Source organism: Rhododendron vialii, chromosome 4a, assembly GCF_030253575.1.
Source record: "Rhododendron vialii isolate Sample 1 chromosome 4a, ASM3025357v1".
In the NCBI taxonomy this organism is placed as follows: Eukaryota; Viridiplantae; Streptophyta; class Magnoliopsida; order Ericales; family Ericaceae; genus Rhododendron; species Rhododendron vialii.
Window position 1 is genome coordinate 15,336,422 of NC_080560.1, and position 25,475 is coordinate 15,361,896.

The 25,475-nt window shown below is 38.2% G+C and overlaps 3 protein-coding genes and 1 long non-coding RNA gene across 4 annotated transcripts; 1 reads left to right on the plus strand and 3 right to left on the minus strand.

Moving 5' to 3' along the window:
- Positions 1-319: 319 nt before the first annotated feature.
- Positions 320-2,889, minus strand: LOC131324316 (zeatin O-glucosyltransferase-like). The gene is made up of 3 exons (XM_058356245.1): positions 2,140-2,889; positions 1,350-1,674; positions 320-1,081 (listed from the first exon to the last, which is right to left on the minus strand). The coding sequence occupies exons 1-3, from the start codon at positions 2,825-2,827 to the stop codon at positions 658-660; spliced, it is 1,437 nt and encodes a 478-aa protein (XP_058212228.1). The 5' UTR covers positions 2,828-2,889; the 3' UTR covers positions 320-657.
- A 3,282-nt stretch (positions 2,890-6,171) lies between these two features.
- LOC131324321 (uncharacterized) lies at positions 6,172-14,347 on the minus strand. Its single transcript, XR_009199298.1, has 3 exons — positions 14,171-14,347; positions 11,197-11,397; positions 6,172-6,888 (listed from the first exon to the last, which is right to left on the minus strand). It is a non-coding gene; the product is annotated as an uncharacterized LOC131324321 (long non-coding RNA).
- LOC131324314 (zeatin O-xylosyltransferase-like) lies at positions 7,365-10,136 on the plus strand. Its single transcript, XM_058356242.1, has one exon. It carries the CDS (start codon positions 8,334-8,336, stop codon positions 9,771-9,773), a length of 1,440 nt encoding a protein of 479 aa, XP_058212225.1. The 5' UTR covers positions 7,365-8,333; the 3' UTR covers positions 9,774-10,136.
- Positions 14,348-20,161: 5,814 nt separating the features above from the next.
- LOC131324318 (zeatin O-glucosyltransferase-like) lies at positions 20,162-24,660 on the minus strand. Its single transcript, XM_058356247.1, has 3 exons — positions 23,225-24,660; positions 21,250-21,571; positions 20,162-20,777 (listed from the first exon to the last, which is right to left on the minus strand). The coding sequence occupies exons 1-3, from the start codon at positions 23,886-23,888 to the stop codon at positions 20,351-20,353; spliced, it is 1,413 nt and encodes a 470-aa protein (XP_058212230.1). The 5' UTR covers positions 23,889-24,660; the 3' UTR covers positions 20,162-20,350.
- Between the last annotated feature and the right edge of the window lie 815 nt (positions 24,661-25,475).

Below are 25,475 nucleotides of genomic sequence, written 5' to 3' on the forward strand. Positions count from 1 at the left end.
GTTGGAAATCTCTGCCAATAATATGCATACATTTTTCCACCTACATTTCAATTTCTAGCTAAGTAGCATGAAACCATAATTTGTCGATACAACTACTCAAGAAAAAAGGATTTTGAGCGACGGTGGGAGGAGGTTATTGAACCCATGAAATTAAAGCTTCCGTACCCAGCATGGGCTAAAATGAGAGTCAAGTCTACATGAACAAAATGTTTTAAACAAAATGAACAAATCATCTTTGTGAGACCCAAGACTGGTTCAAAACGAATCTGTCTATACGCACGGTTGCATACGTCAAATCTGTACCCGCATGAGTGCTGTATTTGGAAAGAGCCAACTTAATTGACAAACTTGATAGCCATTATATAGCATCTTGGACACTAATTTTCAAATTGCATTTGTGCCAATTAATAATGTCAACTAGACATCTAATTAGTGCACCCATTTCTTCAACGTACAATTTTCATGGTCTGCCCATAGATGTTAACAAACCTGTGCAGCTTGCCCAATGGCGCATTCCATTCCCCAGCACACGGACTACAATTATTTATTTATTCTATAAACTCATTTTTAATGGGAATTAAGATGTGATATTCTGTACCTACTGCTAAAAATCTCTAAAAAACAAACAAACAATAAGTTCCCTAAGCAATTATTTAGCTACCTAGTTATGTGGGTAATGAATGAATCCAACTCCAAGCTAGAAACACCACCTTCCTCCACTGCTTGGCGGGTGGCACCACCGATCTCCTCAACATTCCTTCTGACCTCTTCCCCTTCTCTTGATGCCATCAACATCTTTACAACTCCACAAATGGTGGATGAAGTCACTATTTGCTCTTGTTGTTCACAGATGGTGACTCCTAGACCAACTTTTAAAATGTTTGTAACCAGAAATGCAGTTCCATGTTGGTCAGAGTGCATTGGCCAAGCAAGTATCGGCACTCCCATGGTTATACTCTCCAAACACGAGTTCCATCCGCAATGGCTCATAAATCCACTGGTTGATGGGTGTCCCAAAATGTCCACCTGAGGCGCCCAATCCGTCACCACCATTCCAAATTCCTTGACCCTTTCCATGTACCTGTTAACGCATCAAAACAAGAACCATTAAAAAGGAAAGAAACGTGACTAATAAAGCGCGAAGGAATAAATATAGGAATGTAAATGTATCAGAACAAGAGCCAAAAACTACACCAGACGGGAAAAAAAAAGTAAAATGGAAAAAAGTGTGACAAGAAACTGGGGAAAAAAACCTCTGAAAAGGAAAATTTTGAATTTGGGCCAATTTTTGAACTTTAAATTCAAGCAATAATTCTTGAAACTTCAAATTCTAATACTAGTATATATACCCATCTGGGAGTGGAGATCGCTCCACATCTCTGGCAAAAATGTCTCCTTTATCTGCATCTCGCAAAACCCAAAGGAACTTCTGTTTGCTTTGTTCCAATCCAAGTGCAAGCTCTTTGATCTGTTCATCTGCCATTGTAGTAGTTGTTCCAAACGAGACGTATAGCACAGATTTTGGGGCTTGTTTATCTAGCCACTCCAAACACATGTGTTGGCGGCTATTTGACTTTCTTTTGTCACCTTTTGTGTCTGAATTCATTGGCCCAATTGCCCAAACTTTCTTGTTTCTACTGCTCATTTCCTTTTCCAGCAAATCTAGGTAAGTACCTGCAGTAAATTTTAATGCAAGCAAATTTTAACATAAAAGGATTTGTGCTATATTTTAAGATTCCGATGTGGTATGAAGTTGAAATTCTTTTTTATAACCAAACGTCTGGGCCAAGATGTGCAAACATCGACTAATTCAGAGACCCTGAAGTTAACGACTGGACAAACATTTCAGTTGCCCCAATGTTTGAAATGTTTGTATTCGAATGTTCGATCTCATGGATGACAAACATTTACTCCTACTTTGCTTATGCATGCCCAATCGGCCAAAACATGATATTTAGTTCGAAAGTATTTGAAGTTATCGAGAGCAACTAGTTGCAAGTTTGGATACATGTCTTCAATGATGTTCAAAATCGGTGTTACTTTGCTGTACTCTGGACTACTCAAGTTAATTAGTAAAATGCTATTTTCCGTATCAAATTAAAAATATATCTACTGCAACTATAATTATTCAAACAATACCTTCAATTGATCTGCATGAGTTGAATATGGTTCCAGCGGCTAGCGACTGATAATCAGCTTGAAGAGTGCAAAATTTTAGGACCTCTGGAGGTAGATTTTCTGGGATAGTTGATAGCCCTTTCAATTCTTCAAGTGACTGGAAAGCTTCATGATCTTTCAATGACATGAAAGACATGTAGAAAGCAGAAACAGGGCAAAAGACATAGGACTCTGCATTAGGAATGGTGGCAACGTCCTGAACCACATAAGCCATGTTGATGTCGTGGATTACAACGACCCGTGTGGCGGTGTTGGAGATCTCACGGAGGAGATCCGCCACGGGGTCGCGAAGCTGTAAGGAAGCCTCAAAGGAAGGCAGCATGTGTGAAGGGAATTTGGAGGAGGAATTCGGGTTCGGAGGAGGGGAGAGGAAAGGAGGGGTGGGGAATTCATGGAAGTGGATCTGGGGATTTTGGAGGTGGGTTTGGGAATTGAAACGGAGTTGGACCTGGCGGAGGTGGGTGGCGGTGGTGGCGTAGTGGACGGGAATGTTGTAGGAGGAGGAGATGAGGCAGGAGAGTTGGAGAAGTTGGTTGAGATGGCTTTGCATACATGGGAATGGCACTACTATCACTTCCACTTGAGCATTTTTGGAGCTGGAACTCATAATGCCTTGGCTTCTTGGATCTTGGATATTACTAACATCCATGGATGATGATGCTTAATTTCCTTGGCACTGTTATTGCTTCCACTTGAGCTTTCTTCTTTATATTGACTATTCTTCTTTATATATACGTCATACTCAGCTCTCTTCCTTATCTTCTCTCGTCATTTTTTTTTCCGATTTCTCAAGGGTACTCCTGAAATCATGTTTTAAAAACATTAAACGGTTTGGATTATTAAAATTTGATCCAGAAATAGGAGAAATGAGGTGGTCCACATTTAACTAATATAAGAGAGTCCTCATTTGAAACGGACTCCAAATATATATGTATGTGTGTAGACACACATGACACATATAGATGATGTAGTGATAATATCAAAACTATTTTTGTTGGTGTCAAAACTCCAGCGCATAAAAATCTTGCACACTACACATGATACAAATTTTTTGTGTACTAAAATTTTGACACCAACAAAAATAATTTTGACATTATTATTTTCCTATAGATTTTAGCTATACATAAAATTATAGGATTTTTGTGGTCAAAAAATTTCGGCTCTCACGTTCCTTTTCTTGGCCACCACACTTTCTTGGTCAAAAAAGTCTCTCTCCCTCTCTCATGGCAATTTCCTCCCACCATCCTTTCCTTGGCTGCCACACTTTCTTCCTCCCTACCCCACCATCATCCAATGGTTGAATTTCAACCCTATCGCTTCCAGCCAGCTGCAACCTACCACCTACTTCCGACACCACGCTCCCTCCATTTTTCGGAGGAAGGGGGGCTGATGTCCCCTTGAGAGACAGCAGGCTGCTATGTCGGCCAAATAGTATCGTCCCGAGCCTGAAAACTTGATTCGAAACGTTCACTTGAAAGATCTCATCACATACTATGGCCCTGCAAAAAATCAAGTCGATCGAAAATCGAAAACCAAGTGAATAAATCAACTGTTTACAGTGTTATTATATCAATGTCCAAAATATTAAGCCAAAAATTAAGCAAAAGAGTGATTTGTTCACTAGGTTATTGATGCTCAATCAACTTGATTTTTTGCAGAACCATAGCATACAATGAGATCTTTCAAGTGAACGTTTCGGATTAAGTTTTCGGCTCGGAACGATGCTGTTTTGGCCGGCACAGCAGCCTGCTGTCCCTTACCCTTCCTCACATTTTTGCATCCCTCTCCAATCCGAAAATACACACACCACCACTACTACTCTATTCACTGCATTCCAGTTGCAAGAAAGAAGGGAGAAATAAAGAGAAAGCTTGAGCTCCAATATAATACAAACATCAAAGAGATTAAGAGAGGTATCCGAGCCAGGTAACGCACACCTCAACTAATCGTAGGCAGGGATGGAACCAAGATTTCTTATTTGCGGGGGCTGAACTATGAACAAATTTTGAAATTTCAAGATTTGAAAATCTAATAGTTTATTTGGTTTGAGTTTTGAGGGAGATTATTTTGGGTAATGAATAGAGAAAGATAAAAAGAAAAATAATAGTAATAATTGGAGGAAAAGCTGATTTGAGACCGTGCGCAGAGAGAGATGTTGGATTTTGGGACTCAAAACGTACATAGTCTAAAGCATTTAAATGTCTAAATAACATTCAATACAAAAATAATATATAGTTGCTCTTAACAAACAAAAAACAACTATATTTTTTTATTTTTTTTAAACCTGAAATTGCGCGGGGGCCGTGGCCCCCATAAGCCCTCACATAGTTCCATCTCTGATCGTAGGGGATCAATCTGACGCCCCCTTTCGTCCGGGGGTCTCAATCAAAGCTAACTAAACCTAAAAGAGTTGATACCACTTTAGATGTTTCAAACTTGAAACCTTAGAATGGAACAAACTCTTAAGTTTCAAGCTTTGACCACTAGGCGAACCCCAACAATACTATTTATTACAAATACTAATAATTTGATCTTGTTCTTTTTGACGATGTACCTAAAGAGAGAATCCCTGATTAATTTCGGTTCAAAGCTTGGGTTGAATGATTGCAAAATGAAATTCAGGATAATTTCCGATGGAAGGCAGAGCTCGTGTCCTCCTCTACTTGGGGTTAACTTCGTATTTATTTCCTCCGAACACATCACTTTGTTTGATTTGAATTTTGAGGGAGGTGTTTTGAGTAACGAGTGGAGAAGGAAAGATGAGGAATTAGAATAAGAATTACAGAAAAAACTTATTGCCGTTCAAAAAAAAAAAAAAACAGAGAACTTATTAGGAACCGTACACAGAAAGAGGTATTGAATCTAGAGGCCTAAACAAACATGGTCATCAGCTTCGTCAGTTGATGCACAAGTGATCTTCCACTTGTACTTGGAATGAACAATGGGCCTGTTTGATGGGAGGATTGAGGATGGAATTGGATTAGTAGAAAACACATAGGGCCTACCTTGTAAGAGATTGTCCCCTAATCCCATGGGTAAACATACAAATGGGGTGAGATTGAATTATGATTGAGACTAAATGAGGCCAATAATCGCTCATATGGCACACTATTGTATCCCACCTCCCTCTTTGGATTAATGATCCCGGGACTAACCTACTTTCGGATAATCTTGCTACTTCGATCCAACGATCGATATTACTATTTAAAATTTTATCCCATCCTTTATCCTCTTTCAACCAAACACAATATAGCTAATCCCATGGTATTAGCTTATCCTCTTGAGATATAAAAAAAAAAAAAAAAAACCACGTGGACCCCAGTATTAGCTAATCCCTCATTTTCCAATTCCTCCAATCAAACAGGGCCAATATGCCAAAAGCATGACAACAAATGCAGCAGAAAGTGGGAAAGAGATGGGCAGAGAAATAAGGAGGGGAAAAGGAGTATAACGTAATGTAATGTATTATTGAAACATTACAATCATTTCTTAATTCAAGAAAGGTACGATAAAATAAAAAACGGGTTGTCCATCGCACAATATGTAGACATCATTCTCATTATGATTCTACCTATCCTTGAAAAGGTGTTTCCCGTTCTATGCTTTAACGGCGTCGTTGGTGTCTTTCCAGCTCATCTCGGCTGTGCCGTTGTTGATGGCCTCGAGTTTGCATTAACGGCGTTGGGCTTCTTCGTTTTGGTGGCACCATCTGCTATGCTTTAACAGCGTCGTTGGTGTCTTTCCGGCTCGTCTCGGCTATGCCGTTGTTGATGGCCTCGGATTTGCATTAACGGCGTTGGGCTTCTTCGTTTTGGTGGCACCATCTGCAACACGTTTCTCCGATGGATCAGTTCTCCATTGGGTTGTATGGGCCCGGGCTTATTAGGGCTCGGGTGGTGCTCCGGTGGTGGCAGTTGTTGTTCAGCGGTGTCTGGGATGTTGGCGGCCTGTTTCGACCAAGCTGCATTGGTTGGAGGTTTTGGGTGGCTAGGGTTTTTCTTTAGTTCTTTTGGTGCTCTGCTTTTGGGCTTAGGATTATGGGCTTGTCCCAAAGATTTGGGTCTTGAATAGGCACAAGATAGTTCTTAACTTTACTTAGGAATTTAATGTATCACTCTTTATTCCTTTTAGTCTTTGTAACAACTTCAAAGATTAATAAAAAAAAAAATTGTCGTTCAAAAAAATGAAAGAATGTACTCATTGTTGCTGTGACAATAACAAAATTGATAATACATGAAGATTCATAACAAAGATCCATGATAATACTATAGGAGAGAGAGAGAGAGAGAGAGAGAGAGAGAGAGAGAGAGAGAGAGAGAGAGAGAGTTTCGTGAAGATTCATAACAAAGATCCAAGTCATGACCTCAGTAGTATCTCCAAACAGCTAGCTGGGAGAAGTGGTGGTGATAATTGTGCCATTTCCATGCCAAAACCATCTCAATCAGCTCCACCACCTCTCCTAAATCATCTCCTCGTCCTACAACATCCCTGTCCACTACACCACCACCTCCACCCACCTCCGCCAGGCCAAACTCCTGTCCAATAACACAACCGTCTCCAAAATTCCCAAATCTATTCGTGAATTTCCCACCCCTGATTTCCTCTCTCCTTCCCCCGCCCCGAATCCCTCCACCAAATACCCAACCCCACCTCCAGCCCTCATTCGAATCCTCTATCCAACTCGGTCGCTCCTTCACAGTATCTCTGCCACTGCAAGTTAGGATGCGAAATTACGAACAATCATTCCATAAATTAAATTTGATCAAAAAAATAATAATTCAACAACTTATCCAGTAATTTGAGAGAGAGAAATCCTACATGGAAAAGTCAACAAAATCCCACCCCAGTAAAAAAAAAAAAACTCAGTCAACATCTTCACATCTTCCAATCAATAACAGTTGAAATTTGAACAGAACTCAAAACAGAATTCCGATGAAATCCTAAGGAGGACTGGAAAACAGGACTAACAAAAAACTTTGACAAAAGCTCAACAAAAGATGTAAGTTGTTATCCAAAAAAGGCGAAAGCTTTCATTTTTGCATTTGTATCGGAAGGCAAATGGTTTGCTGTGAATAGCACGAGTTCACTGCAACTGTACATAACTTCACAACATTTTTTTTTCTCATAACCAGATGTCCAGACCAGCTTGCACGCACTTCAACTAATTTTGGGGTCTTGAACCTCGTCTATTTTCGAGGTCCTGAAGGTAACCTCAGCACATTTGAACTAACTACTCCAATTTTGTATCAAAACCTCACATGGTTAGACCCTGTTTGATAACAATGATAGATGGGTAGGATCCGTAAGAAAATAGGATTAGGATAAAGATTGGGATTGGTAATGAGAATGGATTAGTAATGAGAATGAATTAATAATGAGTACATTTGTTTGGGATTAGATGATGAGATTATTAATACCATGTTTGTTTACATGGAATAGGATTGAATTGATTGTATATATTTCCATTTTTGCCCTTATGCAAAGTAACTTCTATTACTAATCCAATGGCAACTTTGTATTTTGGCATCAACCTACTTGAGATTGGATTATCAATACCAAGTCCCAAGGGGTATTATGAATCGCCCCTAAAGGCCACACTACTCATCCCAAGGGATTATTAGTCCGGATCTATTTAGGTTATCAAACAAGGGTGTAGGAGTCCCTTGGGATTGGACTACCAATCCCAAGGCTTAAGAGGGTTATCAAACGGGAACAAGAACTGAGAGTCAACCATCTCTAATTGCACTTTCTCGGTTGTCTCAACAAGGCTCTTCTTGTTCTTTTTCTCCGGCGCTTCAGAAATAAGACAATATGACACATAGCACATGGCACCAAAGACTAATTAGCATATTTTAAGAAAAAAATATCGAAAGCACAATCTCCGATGGCAATTGCCAATTAGTATGGTTGATTCTAACACCACTAGGTTTCAAAGCATACAAAATTAGCCTCAGTTTTTAATCTCCTATGTAGATAATAAAACAAAAGGTACTTGATCAAAAGGCATCTTTCTTAATTCAGGGAAGGTGCCATGTAACGAAAATGGGTGGTTTCTTCCTTTTAAAAAGATCGCACTCTTGTTGCTCAGGGGATACGAAAGTTGACACTACACTAGTAGCAGGAGAGAGAGAGAGAGAGAGAGAGAGAGAGAGTTCATGGATATCCACAGCAAAGATCCAAGCAATGACCTGATCAGTAGTATCTCCAAACAAGCTGAAGTGGTGGTAATAATGGTGCCATTTCCATGCCAAAGCCATCTCAACCAGCTCCTCCACCTCTCCTGCCTCATCTCCTCCTCCTACAACATCCCCGTCCACTACGCCACCACCTCCACCCACCTCCGCCAGGCCAAACTCCGTTTCAATTCCCAAACCCACCTCCAAGACTCCCAAATCCATTTCCACGAATTCCCCACCCCTGATGTCCACTCTCCTTCCCCTACCCCAGATCCCTCCACCAAATTCCCAACCCACCTCCAGCCCTCATTCGATTCTTCCATCCACCTCCGCCAGCCAATGGCCGCACTCCTCCATGGAATCTCTGCCATGACAAGAAGGGTTATCATCATCCACGATGTCCTGATGGCTTATGTGGTTCAGGATGTTGCTGACGTTCCAAATGCAGAATCCTACGCATTTAACCCAACTTCACCCTTTTCTTCTTTCTTCGACGGGTGGCAAATGATGGGAAAACCGTCCCTGAAAGAACCACCACCAAAAGGGCTACCATCATTCGAAGGATGCTTCACCATTGACGTGCTGACTTTCATAGCCCTTCAAGCTGATTTCCTGAAATTTACAACCGGATATATCTATAACTCGAGCAGATCAATCGAAGGTACATTTATTGATTTAATAGCAAAGGACCAGTTTAATAGGAACAAAGTTAACACACAGATGTGGGCGATTGGGCCCTTGAACCTGGGGGCAGACTATGATAGAAATAACTCAAATAGCCCAAAACACAAATGTTTGGAGTGGCTTGACAAACAAGCCCCAAAGTCCGTTCTATATGTTTCATTTGGAACAACAACTACAATGACTGATGAAGAGATCAAAGAGCTCGCAATGGGGTTAGAACAGAGCGAGCAAAAGTTCATCTGGGTTTTCAGAAATGCCGATAAAGTAGACATTTTCACAGGAGAGGTGATGAAAGAGAAACTGCCAGAAGGGTTTGAAGAGAGAATGAAAGAAGTTGGAATGGTGGTGAGGGATTGGGCACCTCAAGTAGAGATTTTGGGGCACCCATCCACAGGCGGGTTCATGAGTCACTGCGGCTGGAATTCCTGCTTTGAGAGTATAGCTTTGGGAGTGCCCATAGCTGCTTGGCCCATGCACTCTGACCAACCCAAGAATGCATTTTTGGTTACAGATATATTGAAGGTTGGTCTGCCGGTTAACAAATGGGAACAGAGAGAGGAAATAGTGACTTCGTCAACCATAGCAAAAGTTGTCAGGAAGCTGATCGCATCCAAAGAAGGGGAGGAGATAAGGAAGAGAGCTGAGGAGCTAGGTGCTTCCACCAAGCAGGCGGTGGAAGAAGGTGGTGCTTCTCGGATGGAGCTGGATTCATTCATCGCTCACATTACTAGGTAGGTTCATAGAACTACCACAACACAAACCTTGTACCTCTTCTTCTTCATCTCCTCTAATAAATCCCAATCCGCCAAGTTAGCCCTGCAGGCTCCCATGTTGGATTTGCTAATTGGGCTCCAAGGGATGATTGGGACAAGTGTCCTCCCATGTGTGTCCGGCACATACGAGCGCCAGTACGACAGGCTGCCCATGGCACCTGGCCCATTGCCTGGATTTGGCCCACTACACTGTGCTACCAACTTTTCCGAAACTTGTGTCTTTTGTTATGTTTAATTTAATTTTGAAGTTTCCAAAAAAGAAAAGAGAAAGAAATAGTTCCTAGTTCCTACAGTTGATTTTTAATTTGATAACAGATCCAACAAACTAAAAAGTCTCTTTCAGCAATTTTAACTTGGTCATTTAGCCAAAATTATATCCCAGTACTTAGGAGTGATAATCACCATAAAAGCGAAAAAGAGAACAGAATTCTTTTTGAACACAGAGCAGTTGCATTTGAGTTGGGTTCTAGCCACTGAATTCTAAGACAAATTAGGAAGGATTTCAGAGAAAGTCCACCAACAGTATCACCAATTGATCTTTCACTCAGAGCCTACTATCTCAGAATAGTTTTTGTTCAGAGAATGAGTAAAATACTAAAGCTTTTACATGAGCTGGCATCAACAATTAAACATGGTATCAAAGTTCAAAGCAACCAACAGATCAGGTGTTCGAAACTCAGTCTACCTTTATGATTACTCTGATACATTTAACTCAGTCCACCTTTATGATTACTCTGATACATTTGGACAAGTTAGGCACCCTCATGCGTGTACCACTAGGGGGGGAGTATAATGTTAAGGCTAAAACCAATAAAGTTGACCTTCTCTCTAACAGCTTTAGATTTTAATGAATTAGTGGTCAACACTTCGACAGTTCTAAGGTTATCCCATAGGTAGACTCATGAAAGTCAAACCACCACAATACTGACCGAATACAACTGAAATAATCACCGATTGCTAGAAAACTAAGTCCTACAGGCAAGGGCAAGGCTACTACAATTTTAACGATTTTATTTGTGGGTTTCACAAGTCAAAAAAAAAATACCAAATATAAAAGTAATCTAATTACCGAGCTCTAAAATCCAACGAATAAGCTAGTGAAGGGGGGGGGGGGGGGGGGGGGGGGGGGGGGGGGGGGTGTGTGTGTCTAGGTATCCTTCAGGAGTTGAAATTTTCCAGTAGTGGCCTAATTGGAAATATTTCAATAGAGTAACAAAAAATAAAAATACAGAATAAACATTTAACTGAAAAATAAAAACCTCCAAACACATATAGGTGACTTGCTGCTGTGCACTAACAATATCATTTTCGTTGAGCAAACTTTAGCATAATGAAATTAACATTTAGCAATGTTATAAAATGAAGCACTTAGCCATCAAACTTACAGAAGCTAGGACCTCCAAAGATGCTTCACCAATGCATCTTTCTTCATAACAGTGATGTTAGGGAAGTGCAGGGAGCTCCACCTTGTTAAAGGAGAAGAAATTGACACGGCCATGTTTGTCATGAGTCTCATGACCGAATTTCAATGGAATGCCATCGCACTGCCTCTCACCTTCAATCTGTGATTGGGACGGTGGTGGCTACTGAGGAGGCAAAGCCAAAATTAATCAGAGTCTAAAACGACAGAATATATAATCTTGTAACAAAGGGACCAATTCGAGTGCCAAAAAATGAAACATGACAACTGCTCAAATGATTGCTCCATTTCTAATTTTAACAGCATAAAGATTCTGCATAGTAGCTGCTTCTATAGTCTATGTTGGAGTTTGTCCCACATCGGTTAATTATCTCTTCTAAAAACTAGTATATGAGTCTAGGCAGCCTCTCCACTCTTTGCCAATTGGTTTGGAGTTGGATGCTTTAACATGGTATCAGAGCTAGGGTTTCGGAAAATTTGTTCCCCTTGTTTGTGCCATAAGTGCACCGTTATTTATTGTGATCCAAGTGTTATGGATCCTTTGTTTACCTCTCCACGTGCGAGTCGGGGGGTCGCACGTGCAGGGGAGTGTTAGAGTTTGTCCCACATCAGTTAATTATCTCCTCCAAAAACTAGTATATGAGCCTGGGCAGCCTCTCCACTCTTTACCAATTGGTATTGAGTTGGATGCTTTAACAATCTACCGCAATATAGAGACACATACACCTCCACCTTTTTAAGAACTTGTATGAAAGAAGCACATACCAATTAATTTTCTAGGATGTTTGGACAAGTAGTACTGTCTGTACAGACAGTATTTCCGTACCCTTTCCCCACAAGAATCTCTCTCTCGATATCACACAAACTCTATATCTAGGCTGTATGGACAAGCTCAAGACTGTTATTAGCACATATCTCATAAAAGCAATTCCCAAACCTGACTTCAAGAACAAAATACTGTGCAGTATGCAGACACAAACTTATATCTGTGTATTACATAATGCCATATATCTCCTATGCATACCACTGAACAATTTTATAAAACAGTTTATAGACCAACTTCAACAAAAATAAGCAGCTTGAATGCACCTACGCATGCACTGCACACACATTTTCTATTAGGTTTACTATTGAATTCTTACTCAAGGACCACATTGAAACTCACATGAAAGTGCAAGCTTTATTTGGCAAGCATCTTTCAAGAGAAGGGGAGCTCATCTGTACGATCAGGAATTCCTTCAAAATAGTAGCGTTTTTTCATTTCACCCTTCTATGAATCCGAGAGTATTTCAAAAGATTTTAATGTGGGACTCCTTGAAAATAGTCGAGTCTCACTCCTTCCAATTCAATTTCTATTCTCTTCTCCTTTCTTATCTACAGAATTTGAGATAACCCCAGTTTGAGCAAAACACCTTGGGAAGATTCACAAATCTGTTTTTACCATGAGAATATCATACAGAATCAGAAATTCCCTGCCAACTTTCCACTGATATTCCTGTTGGACCATTTTTCTTCACTTAGTTTTACAACTATTGATTTGTCCCAAGTCCTTGGCAACCAAAATATGCTGGTTATGCAATATTGATTCGAAGATGACCCATATGAGAAAAGGCTTATGGATTTTGCATGCAGATTGTTTGATAAAATTACTAATCCATGTTGGGTGACACAAATGGTGACTGCCATGTCTGAATTCGGTGATGTAACGCTCGTAGGGATTGTGTTCGATAAAATGCCACAGAATGATTCTGAACGGCATGGTTCAAGACTTCAAGGATATGCACCGTATGGGCAACTGAGGGAAGCATTGTATTCGTATCATCCTAGTCTAATGGTGGACATTGTAGGCAATTGGATGGCTTGAAGGTTTCACAAAGTTTATGGCATTAAAGACTTCAATATGGGACTTGAAAAGTCCAGGTTGGTTAATGTTGCAATGTGGTTCCTTGACAACTCTCACCAAGTACAATCTTCTCCAAATTGCTAATGCCTTGATTGTCTCCAATTGGTCTTTGTGCTTTATTTTTGGCCTTGAAGACAAGGCCTTCTTATGCGGGGTGGAATGATACACCACCAGAAATGGATGGTATTTCTACTCTAGCCCAGGGAATGCCAGGAGAACACATGGGCAACTGATTGCAAGAGAGGTTGTCAGGATTCGTTGGGAGCTCAAGTGCAACAATTAAGGCTAAAGTGATTAGTTGGTTGGTTTAAGCAGAAAAAAAAAAACCCACTTAGCTTCTTTTTTTTTTGTCTTTATTCAAATTCTTTTGGCATTTGTTAGTTTTGCATCAAATTTTTGTGGATTATTAATTTGACTTCTCAAGAGCAATCGGAAAAGTATAAAAGTATGATTGAAAGCCATAATTATTTGTATAAAGCCAAAAAGCCAAGAAGATAGATTTTCTTACTTATTTTTGTTTTTATTCAAAAAAAAATTGAGCTTGGATCATAAATTTTTACTTTTTCGATTCCTGACGTTGAGACAAATCAATAATAATCCACAAAATTTTGACACAAAACTAACAAATACAAAAAGAAAAAAGAAAGAAAAAGAGAACCAGCCCGTAGTTAGATTCTTCATTCTTTGTTGTATAAGTGGAGATGAGAGGTTAGAGATCAGTAGTGAATTGTAATGTGAAAAGTTTGGGATCATTGTTCGATTCCATGCCTTGTTCAATAAAATTCCTCCTCCTTGTTTCTCTTTTCCATTTCCATTACCCTACTTATCATCATATCCCTTTAACTTTTTTTCCCCTAAAATGAAACAACGATGATGAAATTACAGAAGGCCAACTGCGTCATAAATAGTCTCCCAATCGGCATGCAATGCAACATTGAAGTGCCCAAAATCTAACCCGCTCTGAAAACACTAGTGTTTGATTTGGAATCGAGAACGCAATAAATTCAATTTAAACGGAGGCAGATGATGACGGAACCTGGATAAAGTGGAGATCAGCCGAAGTCTGAACTTCTCTCGTCGAGATCGAGATCGAGATCGAGAGAGAGAGGGGACTGAACAGGCTAGTTCTAAAACGCCGCACCTGTTCTTTGGCCGGAAAGAAAAAGAAGAGAAGAATTTGGATGAGTTTGGTGGGTGGGAAGAAAATGTGAGAGCAATTTTGTTCCCCTTCGGCGAAGTTACACTCGTTTCGTGCTCTAATTTGTTGATCGAAACCGTTCAATTTTTCATGATTCATTGGTTTGAGGATCATGATAAAATTCAACTCAATCGAATATCGATAAGTGTTTCATGTAGGAATTTGTTTATTTTCATTCAAATTCTTGACTGAAAAAATGAATTGTTAAATCTAGCACTTGCCAAAATCCGATTAAGCTGAATTGTAGTCTCTTAACAAATGAATCCAAATAAAGTGAATGGTTCCGATTATTCTATTATGACATAAAATGAGCATACCTCACGAGGGTAGACAAAGCGATGATGAACAAAATTGCTTTAAAAAAATGTGGAAGAGTTCGTGGGTGGGATCCACCAAGAGGCTCCACGAAGGATTATGGGTTGTTTTATGGCTTTGTATTTATGGGTCCGTATCATTTTTGTTATTTTTATTTAATTTTTTCCATATTTGTTAATTTTGTATTAAATTTTTGTGATTTATTGATTCATTTTGTTAAGAAGAATCGAAAAAGTAAAAAAAATTGATCGAAACATTATGGGTTTATTCAAAATAACTATCTTTTTGACTTATTTTGTCTTTATTCAAAATATTATGGGTTTCGATCCTAATTTTTTACTTTTACGATTCCTCCCAACGAGACAAATCAATAACAAATTAATAAGTCACAAAATTTTGACATAAAACAAACAAGGAAATTGATTTTTACACTCTCTTTTTATCCAAATGCACTCTTTTTTTTTGTTTTATAGTGATGTGAAATTATATAATTACCATTTTCACATGTGGGGAAAAATGTATGAATGATAGTTTTATAATCCTACATGAATAGAGACAAAAAAAAAAAAAAAAAAGAATGCAGATGGACAAAAGAAAAATGTGAAAATCAATTTTCAACAAACAAATGCAAAAAAAATTACTAAATAAAGACAAAATTACTTAATACTTAACATCTTTATCCAAAAATAGCCCATATATAAAGAGTGATTTGTGTTCACTCCTCATAGTTTGGTACGGCAATATTATCGAATTGTCCTTCTTTTGGGACAGTGATTTTGGCATTCTACATTTAGCCATGACACTTCACTTTTTGTCTTTATCCTATATGAAAATTACTAAATTATCTTTTACTTTGTTAGTCTTCATTCACTTTAAAGGGTAATTTGATAATTTTAAATCGAAAAAAAGACAAAAAATGAAGTGCCAATAACTAAAAGTAGAATGTTAAACTCAATTTTCTTCCTTTATTATTCTATCTACTTACTATACTATGTTATATATATACACACACACACTATATAAAGAGTGAGTTGTGTTTATTGTTCATCGTTTGGTATGGCAATATTACCAAATTGCCCTTCCTTTATTACGGTATTTATTTAATTTTAGAGCTGCAGCGTTTTATCTACTATTTTGCGAACACGACGACGTTCTATTCTATCCACTAATTGAGGTCAACTCTCTCTCTCTCTCTCTCTCTCTTTCCGTACGTTCTATTCTATTCTATTACTCGATCAATCTTCGATTCCATACTTGTACGTAGATGAGTGTCTTTGGATACAAGCGAATCTAACTTGGTGAACATGGTTTTCCCAACATCAAATCGCTTTGAAGGAATAGGGGCCAATATGGAAGCTAGGTATTATCAAATGAAAGTTGGGTTTCCCCATTAGATTTTGGTTTCTTGATTAAAATTCTGAATGAAAAGTTGTAAGATTTGATCAAACACTTACATGTATTTTATTGAGCTAATTTTTACAAGATCCCTCAAAAAATATTTAAAATTAATAAACGGATCAAATCATTTGTATAGGACCCAAAAGTGGCTCCCACAAAAAATCTTTGCACAAATCTATGCAAATTTATCTATGTCGGCAAAGTTATCGATCATATCAGCAAGGAAAATCAAAGAAATTTATATAGGTCTGCAAATAAACCGGATTGGATCCGAATTGTTGTCCTTTTGATGATTTGTTTGTTTAGCAAATATTTGATGTATAATTTTGGATTGAATGTGTCTAATCGTTTGAGAGTTGTTAGAATATAGTTCGTTTGCTTATTTATGAGTTTTTAAATTTTGTTATTTAGAGTGGATACCAATATGCAATCAACATAATCATAATGAGATGAGCAACCACTTTTTAAATCTTTTGATCATGCAAATAAATAACTTTGATCGTTAAATTTTTTTCGATACTTTGCTCTGACTGAAATAATTATTTATTATTGGAGAGAGTAATTATACTTTTAAAAATTCCTTATTTTGATTTTGAATTTATAATACAATTCAAATCTAAAAGCATAATGTAACCTTATTTCTTACTTTTCGTATGTCATTTTATTTATCATAACTTAATTGTAAATGGGCAACTAAATTTGAACTTGAGCAACCCAAATGTCGAGGCCAAGACTGCCTGGCTCGAGTATTGAAAGACAAAAATAAAAGCCTTTCTTTCTTATGGTTATCACATAGATCAGGTTTGAGTGCATTTGAATGGGGGCTGATCTTACCTTCTTTAATTCTCTTAAGCAGTGTTGATTTTGGGATTTTCAAATTTCAAAGCCTTCGACAAAGAACGGATATTAGTCCGGCGAGGAAGAGGGATTGCCATCATTTGATTTGCGCCAAATTGAACTCGATCCCACCAACTCGTGCGGGGATTCTGTTGGACACGTCAACTGCTAACCCATGGGCAATACAAGCTTTCCCTCGGCTCCAAATTCGACGAACTATTTTCAAGTTGACGGAGAATTGTGCAGCCACATCTTTTACAAGACCCGTTTTCAGTTTTCCACGATCACTTTGTCGCAAAAGAGAGAGATTAATCTCTTGCCTTTGTTCATTGGTTAGGTTTCTCTTTGTTCTCGTGTAAAGAACAGAGGAAATTTCAGTGGGAGAATCCATAATTCATGAATCAACCGTGGAAATAGGGAGAGAGAGATCGGTGTAGTAGCCAGTAGGAGTAGTGGGAAAACAGAGTTGTATTGGGAGAGAAGTCTTAGAAAGGGACAAAATCACTCTTTATAGTGGTGGAGTTTGAAACTGTTTTTAATGGGTTTTGGCGGTGAATGAAATTTCAAATCGAGTTGTTCCCCGCTTCCTCCTGAAATCAAAATTGAAAGGCTCACGCTGTGTTTGGATGAGTTTTTGAAATTTTTTGTAAAATTATGAGTGGAGAGAGAAATGAGAGTAATAATTGGTAATAAAGGTAATGATTAGAAAAAGATAGAAATAAAGAAAGAGAAAGAAATAAAAATAATGATTGGAGATAAACGTGAATAATGATTAGAAATAAGAATAATAAAGTGTTTTTTGAGTGAAGAAGTTTTTTCCAAATAACAATCCAAACAAAGCATGATTTTTGGCGGCATGTTTTAGGAGTCATTTTTAGATCATTTAAAAATTGTAAATTTGTTTTAGGTGGCAAATTCAAAAGAAATGACTGTCATTGTTTGAAGGGTAAAAATGGAAAGTTAAAATTATCCAAAGCAATAATTACGTCTCCAAAAAAAAGTATCTTTTATCTCTTTTGAGACTATTAGAAGTATGCTTAATACTTTATCTCTTTTATCTTTTATCTTTGGCTAGTAAACAAACATGGACGGAGGGCGTATCTTTTATCTTTGGCTAGTACTTTATCTCTTTTGAGACTATTAATTTTAGGTATGAATATACAACAGATTGCAAATACCGTTGTTTGCGTTAGGCTAGGTTTGGGTCGGGGTGAAAGACATCGATTGCCTTGTGCTTTCTCATTTTACAATAGTTAGATGATTAGTTTAGCTTTTTTCAAATTTTTTGTAATGAATTCTGTTATGTAAATGCTGTTGAACAATTATTAATAGGAAAATTCTAAAATCAGCCCAATTGGCTGACAATAATAAGTGTGTGAATGTGTATTAAATACTGTAAAAAGTACACAGAAATATGTATTTTTCTTGTCTTCTAGTGTACTTATCGTCAGCCTAGTGGGCTGACAATAGCAAGACCGTTATTAATATAATCTTCTCAATTTTGTAAAAAAAAAAAAAAAAAATGATCAGTTATGGATGCTACCTTTTCTTTTGGAAGGAAGTTATTGATACTAGTTGGACTCTTTTTTGAACGGAAATATTATAGGGATGTGGCGCAGTTTGGTAGCACATTTGTTTTAGGTACAAATGTCGCGGGTTCAAATTCTGTAAGTCCTACCTACTACTTTTACTTAGACTCTCACATTTTGAAAACATTCGAAGTTATTATACAATGGACTTGTAGATCAATGACACTTTCTCGTTGGGTTCAAATGTTCTGAATGTGAAGTTTCAAAAGCTATTTGTGATTTGTTCATTGCAATAGTTAAGAAAAAATACCTCATTTTGAAGAAGATTAAACCAAAAAAATACACGTACAACTTAAAGAATTAACCAAAAAGAGCAATTTCCAACGAGATTAAATGACAACTTAAAGAATTAACGAAAAAAAATTCCTCATTTTAATACTCGTACCGCAACTTAAGGAATTAAGTGAAAAGAAAAACTATTTAAAATAAATCACCTATGAACTCTCCTCCTTACATATGTCATACCTTCGATTTACATCTCTGGCACCAACCCCTTACTAGCAGGCTGTTTTTGATTGGTAAGAGGCACCACTTGGCAAAATGTCATGTTGCCCTTGGTGCAACGAATAATTTCTCGTACGTATGAGCCATAGTTTTAAATATCGGCCGATACGTACCGGAATTTTCGGCTTCCGATACGGATATTGGCCGATATATCGGTGAGATTGAAATTCACAGGCGTATCGGCCGGTTCCCGATACGTATCGGTCCGTAACCGATATTTGGACCGATACGGCCGATACGGCCGATACGTATCGGTGCTGAAAAAAAAAAAGAAAAGCAAAAAACAAAAAACTCCTTCCACACAGCTTTTTTCACAGCTTTTTTCACAGCTTTTTTGCAAAAATTTTGGATCTTGTCTTGGAAAATAAGTAAATGTGATAATTAAGCCAATGTTTGGGGTAAAAGTATATTTTTCAAGTTTTATACATGTTGCTGATGATTTTTAAAAATTCACGACCGCGACACCCGATTCCCGCGACGTATCACCGATATGTCCCGATACCGATATACCGCGACCGATACCGCGACGGCGACCGATACCGCGATTTAAAACTATGGTATGAGCTAGACACTTCATCAACTTTATCGACGATATGGAATTAATAAACTTGCTTGTGTTGGGAGAGGGAAGTTTACTTGGATCAGCTGCATGCCAAGATGTTGCTGCTATGGTTGGACAGATTCCTGTACGTTGTCTCATGAGTGTCGTGTCAAATTTAAGTTCCTTCAATGGGAACTGCATGCAACGAAGTGTTTCAAATCGTTGCACAATCACGCACAAAATTTTAGATGAGCCCGTCAAGGACTAGGGGCTAAGCCTTTTAGATTTATTGATGATGCTTGGCTATCTAATCTGAAGTAGTACAGTAGTACTCCCAGATCATTGAAGATACTAATCGGAAGTTGGAACTCTACTCCTGTCTAAGGTTGGGCTGGATTTGGAATTATGATGAAGCTGATCGAGGGATCGAGGTTAAGGGGAAGCTGAAGGAGTAGAACAAGTTGCATCAGTTTGGCTACTGATGAAGTCAACGAATCTAGTAAGTTTTTATAGATAACATCCGAATTCCTTTTTGCTGAGGAAAAAAAGAGAGAGGAGGAGGATGCTATATAAATGGACTTTTTTTTAAAGAGAGATTTTCATTCCAAATGATATGCCTTTCTAGTAGCATATTACTTTTCACAGCAATTAAAACATCTACCTCAATAAACATCAAAATACGCCAGTGAAGGGGTAGCCAAGTAGTAGGCACCATGTACCCTCATACAAGTGACAATACCGACTTTCGCCAAGTAAAAACAAAAAAAAATCTCAAAATACCATTTTGAATCTATTTAGAATGAAATTTCTATAAATTTCGATTCATGGGTTATTTTACTCCCTGGTTATGCGGGCAATGAATGAATACAACTCTAAGCGAGAAATTCCACCTTCTTCCACCGCCAGTCGAGTGGCATCGCCTATCTCCTCCACCCTCTTCCTTGTCTCGTCCCCTTCTTTTGATGCCATCAAACTCTTCACAGCTCTTGCTATGGTGGATGAATTCACTATTTCCTCTCTCTTTTCCCATGTGTTAACTGCCACACCAACTTTTAATATGTCTGTAACCAAAAAAGCATTCCTAGGCTGGTCAGAGTGCATTGGCCAGGCAGCTATGGGCACTCCCATGGTTATGCTCTCCAAGCATGAATTCCAACCGCAATGACTCATAAACCCGCCTGTGGATGGATGCCCCAAAATTTCCACTTGGGGCACCCAATCCCTCACCACCAATCCGAACTCTTTCACCCTTTCCTCATACCTGTTGGCATTCAGACAATAAATTACCAAAACAGCACACACATAATTCCAAAAAGAATGATAAAGATGGGACTTATGAGCATTTGAAATGCATGAATCATGAAAATAATCTAACATGAATGATAAAGCAAAGAAGACATATATAATAAAGGAACGTAAAACACAGAAAAATATGAGTTAAAAAACTACTCGTAGGTGAAGTCGTATATATCCTTCGTTTCTTAGTAGTCATGTCATTAGAGCATCTCCAATCCATACTCTATCTTTATTTGAGAGTATTAAACCACTCCAACCCATCCTCTCGATTCTCCTCAATTTGGGCTCCAACCCACTCCAATTTTTTTTCCCAAATAAATTTTGAATCTTATACTTGAGACGAGCCCAAAAAAATAATTGACCAGGCCAAAAAAAAAAAAACCCACCAAAAACCAAGAAAAACCCCACAGGGGGTTGGAACAAATTTTCAAGAATACCATTTTGGCAGTTGAGCTCTCTTCACATCTCCGGCAAAAATGTCTCCTCTATCTGCATCTCTCAATATCCAAATGAACTTTTGTTTGCTCTGTACTAACCCAATCGCAAGCTCTTTGATCTGTTCATCTGCTATTGAAGTAACTGTTCCAAACGAGACATATAACACGGATTTAGGGACTTGTTTGTCAAGCCACTCCAAACACTTGTGCCGGCTATTTGACTCTCTTCTGTCACTCGTTTTGCCATGATTCAATGGCCCAACTGCCCAAATTTTCTTGTTTCTACTATTCATTTCCTTTGCCAGTAAATCAATGTAAGTACCTGTTGCAAAATTTGAAAGAATACAAAAATGAGAATGAGAATATAGTCCCGTTCAAATTAAGGGAAAAAGAAAGAAACATGGAGGAATGGGGAGATATATATATCGTTGAGCTTTACAAATCCATTAGCATCATTTCAATGCAAAAAAATTACAAACATTAATAAAATGGCTTTTTGTGCCTATTCGTGCGATCGAGAAATTATTTTGCAGAGATACTAAGGCCCCTTCAGCTAAGGGAAATAAGAACTTATTTTTTGAATTAAAGGTGATATATTATTGTGAGAGAATGACATGTCTCGTAAAGTGGAAAATAAGTACGTAAAAAATAAGAACTTTAGCGGAACAGAGCCTAAATATCCGCATAAACATTCACAAAGCAAAATTATGAATCATAATCACTCAAAGCTGTTAGATGTAATCACCAAGCAGGCCATAGACCCACTAGGCGACCGCCTGGGACCTTTAGTTTCCGGCCCAATTACAAGGCTCCCAAATGGCAGAATATATTAAATATTAATGCCTTGTTCGTTTTCCTTTATGAAAAATATTTTTCAACTCAAAAAATACTCATTATCCTTATTTTTAATAATTACTCTCTACTCATTACCTCTACCTCTAATCATTATTTTCATTTATCTCTTTATTTCTCTCCAATCATTACCTTTACTTTCAATTATTACTCTTATAAAAATTTCTCAAAAACTCATCCAAATACAACATAATTATGTTGAATATCTAGCTAATAGGTGACTTTGGTACGATGGTAAGATTTGCTTGTTTATCCACAAGATCATGCGTTTGAAACTTGCTTCATACACTTTTTGGGGCGGACAGATTTGAACTTTGTACAGAAATTTGTTTCAAGATGAAAGTGTTGAGAATTGAACTCGTGACATGAGGCACAAAGGAGATATTTCAATTGTAGTGTCACTGAACCACAATGAGACCTTGCATCTTATGTCAAAAAACAAATATATAGACAAATATAAGAGGTCCTATTTTCAATTCTCACTTTGGGCTTCCAAAAACTCAGAGTCGGGCCTGCCACCAAGGCATCGGATATAAAAATTTCACAATGGTATCAGAACAGAAAATAGATCATGTGTTTGAATATCACCATCAACTTGAAGTAAATAAATATGTGCATGTGTTTGGCCCGCATGTGAAGAAGACTATGACTACACTTGAAGGAAAGGCGTGTAAAGGATGTGTAATTAATGAAGTTGGTGGTTAATTTGGTTGGAATGCCAAATAAAGGGTATGCTATGTTTTCTCGTCTTATTATCTGATTTGTCTTATTTAGAGTTAGAATCTGGACGTATTGTGTCCTCGTACAAATCAAAATAAGGCTTTGTTTGGAACTCAAAGAAAAAAAAAAAAAAAATTTCCCCTTCTAGTGTTTGGTTGAAAGAGAAAGAGGGAAGGAAATAAAATTTTCAATTTTAATGAATTGTAAATTTTTCCTCTCATTTTCCTTCTCTTTTCTTTTTCTTTCCTTAAATTCCAAACAGGCCCAAAGTATTCATCTAGAGTAACTACTCGGGGTTTGCCTACTTTGACACCGATTTTTTTTTTTTCTTGAAGATCCAAATTTCACCTTAATTTTCTTGTAAAAAAATTCATCTAGAGAAATATAGTTTTTCTAACAGTACCTTCAATTGACCTGCATGAGTTGAAGATAATTCCAGCTCCTAGTGAGAGAAAATCATATTGAAGAGATATAAGATTTTGGAACTCCGGAGTGCTACATCCTTCAAGAGATGGTATCCCTTTCAGTTCTTGATCAAGTAGTACTTGGACTGAATTCTGGTCCTTCATTCCTCTAAGAGAATAGTGGAAAACAGAAACAGCACAGAACATATAAGACTCTGCATTGGGGAGGGTACCAACGTCTTGAACCACATAAGCCATGAGGTAGTCGTGGATTACGACAACCCGCCTGGCGGTTGCAGAGACCTCGCGGAGGAGCGCTGCCGTGGGTTCGCGGAGGTGCACTGAAGCTTCAAAGGAAGGTTGGAGATGTGAAGGAAATTTGGAGGAGGAATTTGGGATGGGGGGAGGGGAGAGGAAATGAGGGGTGGGAAATTCATGGAAGTGGATGTTGGAGTTTTGGAGGTAGGTTTGGGAATCGAAACGGAGTTTGGCCTGGCGGAGGTGGGTGGCGGTGGTGGCATAGTGGACGGGGATGTTGTGGGCGGCAATGAGGCAGGAGAGGCGGAGGAGTTGGTCGAGATGGCTATGCATTGGAAAGGGCACTACTATCACTTCCACTTGAGCACCATGGCTTGGGTATTGGATAATATTGGTGGCATCCATATATAGATGATGTTCAAAGTTACCTAAATGAGTAAGATCTTTTGACTTCTTCAAGGCCAATTATCGGGTATTTTTGGAGTACTAGGTGAACCTGCAAATAAAATATCGTTCGTCGCACAATTTTATGTCATTTGTGTTCCTACCCCTAACAAAAGTGAGCGATAATATTCTTTCTAGATAATTGTTGCTACGTAAATAGTTGGGAGTACTATGTAGACAATATCACATGGTACTCCGGGAACGCTGGATAGTAAATCCTTTTCAGCTAGTTTATTTAAAATTAAAAGAAAAAAAGAGGCATATCTTTACGCATTTGCCGGCCGGCCGACATATACCTATGCACTTACGCGACACAGATTTGGGCAAACGTTTTCCCTGGTAAAGAAAGACAATGTGAAATCTTAATACGGAGTGTTAAAATTCACTGAAGCCACCTCATGCATGGACTATGCATTGGGTCTAGCTCCTCCTCAATTCCTTCCATTTGACTCCCCCTTAATTTTTGATGGAGGAGGGTTCGGGTGGTGTGGGGTGGGGGTTCGGTGGTTATGGAGGAGGTGGAGGGGCGCTCTCTCTCTCTCTCTCTGGATAGGAGCTAGCAGAAGGTGAATGTGTGCTGTGATTTTCGGGTATGAGAGGTGGTGTTTGCGTGCATGTAAAATTTATAGGGAAGGGAGAGAAATTGGTGGCATTAATGGGCGTGGGTTGGTATGGGAGGAGTGATTTCTCTGCAGAAAATCAGAGGAGAAGGTGGGAGAGTAATTGGAGAAACTTAATTGGTGTGGGGTATGTGTATAATGAGTGTATATAATGTGGGTGTGTGTTGAGTTGTAAAAAAAAAAAAAAAACAAATCTGTGTCGGTGGGGGGTTTGAGAAAGATAGAAGGTGCTGGGAAACGTGCGATTATTTCTTGGGATTGCGGAAACGTGCCTTGCGGTGTTTGGCGGTCCGATTTTCGATTTCGGAAAATTTTGAAAATATTACCGTTAAACTAAACAAAATATTTTGAGACTAATGGCCGTCTCGATTTATGGAAGAAAAATCTCGTTGGTCAAAAATTAATTTTTTTATGCGAATATTAATACACCCGATTCGAATTTAATCAAACTAATTAACTTATCAACTATAATCAATTTAATAAAATAAAACAGATTATTAACAAAGAAAATGATTTTTGAAATAATATTACAAAATTTTTATTTATTAAAAATTTTGGGATATTACATGACTTCCATGAGTTGAAGATAATTCCAGTTCCTAGTGAGAGAAAATCATATTAAAGAGGCATATCTTTATGCATTTGCCAGCCGGCCGACATATACCTATGCACTTATGCCACACAGATTTGAGCAAATGTTTTCCCTGGTAAAGACAATGTGAAATCTTAATACGGAGTATTAAAATTCACTGACACCACCTCATGCATGAAATATGCATTGGGTCTAGCTCCTCCTCAATTCCATCCGTTTGACTTCCCCTTAATTTTAGATTTATTATCATTCTCCAATGCCATGTTCGAAATCGGACTTATTTAACGCACCCACTCCATAAGAGCCACCTTGTTACTGGCCACCATGTATTAGAAA

Excerpts from the sequence above, each read along its gene's own strand:
- LOC131324316 (XM_058356245.1), bottom strand. The coding sequence starts at position 2,827 with ATGGATGTTAGTAATATCCAAGATCCAAGAAGCCAAGGCATTATGAGT. Across the intron at positions 1,675-2,139 it reads CTCATGCAGATCAATTGAAG|GTACTTACCTAGATTTGCTG; the intron begins GTATTGTTTGAA and ends AATTTACTGCAG. Across the intron at positions 1,082-1,349 it reads CGATCTCCACTCCCAGATGG|GTACATGGAAAGGGTCAAGG; the intron begins GTATATATACTA and ends ATGCGTTAACAG.
- LOC131324318 (XM_058356247.1), bottom strand. The coding sequence starts at position 23,888 with ATGGATGCCACCAATATTATCCAATACCCAAGCCATGGTGCTCAAGTG. Across the intron at positions 21,572-23,224 it reads CTCATGCAGGTCAATTGAAG|GTACTTACATTGATTTACTG; the intron begins GTACTGTTAGAA and ends ATTTTGCAACAG. Across the intron at positions 20,778-21,249 it reads AGAGCTCAACTGCCAAAATG|GTATGAGGAAAGGGTGAAAG; the intron begins GTATTCTTGAAA and ends GAATGCCAACAG.
- LOC131324314 (XM_058356242.1), top strand. The coding sequence starts at position 8,334 with ATGGATATCCACAGCAAAGATCCAAGCAATGACCTGATCAGTAGTATC.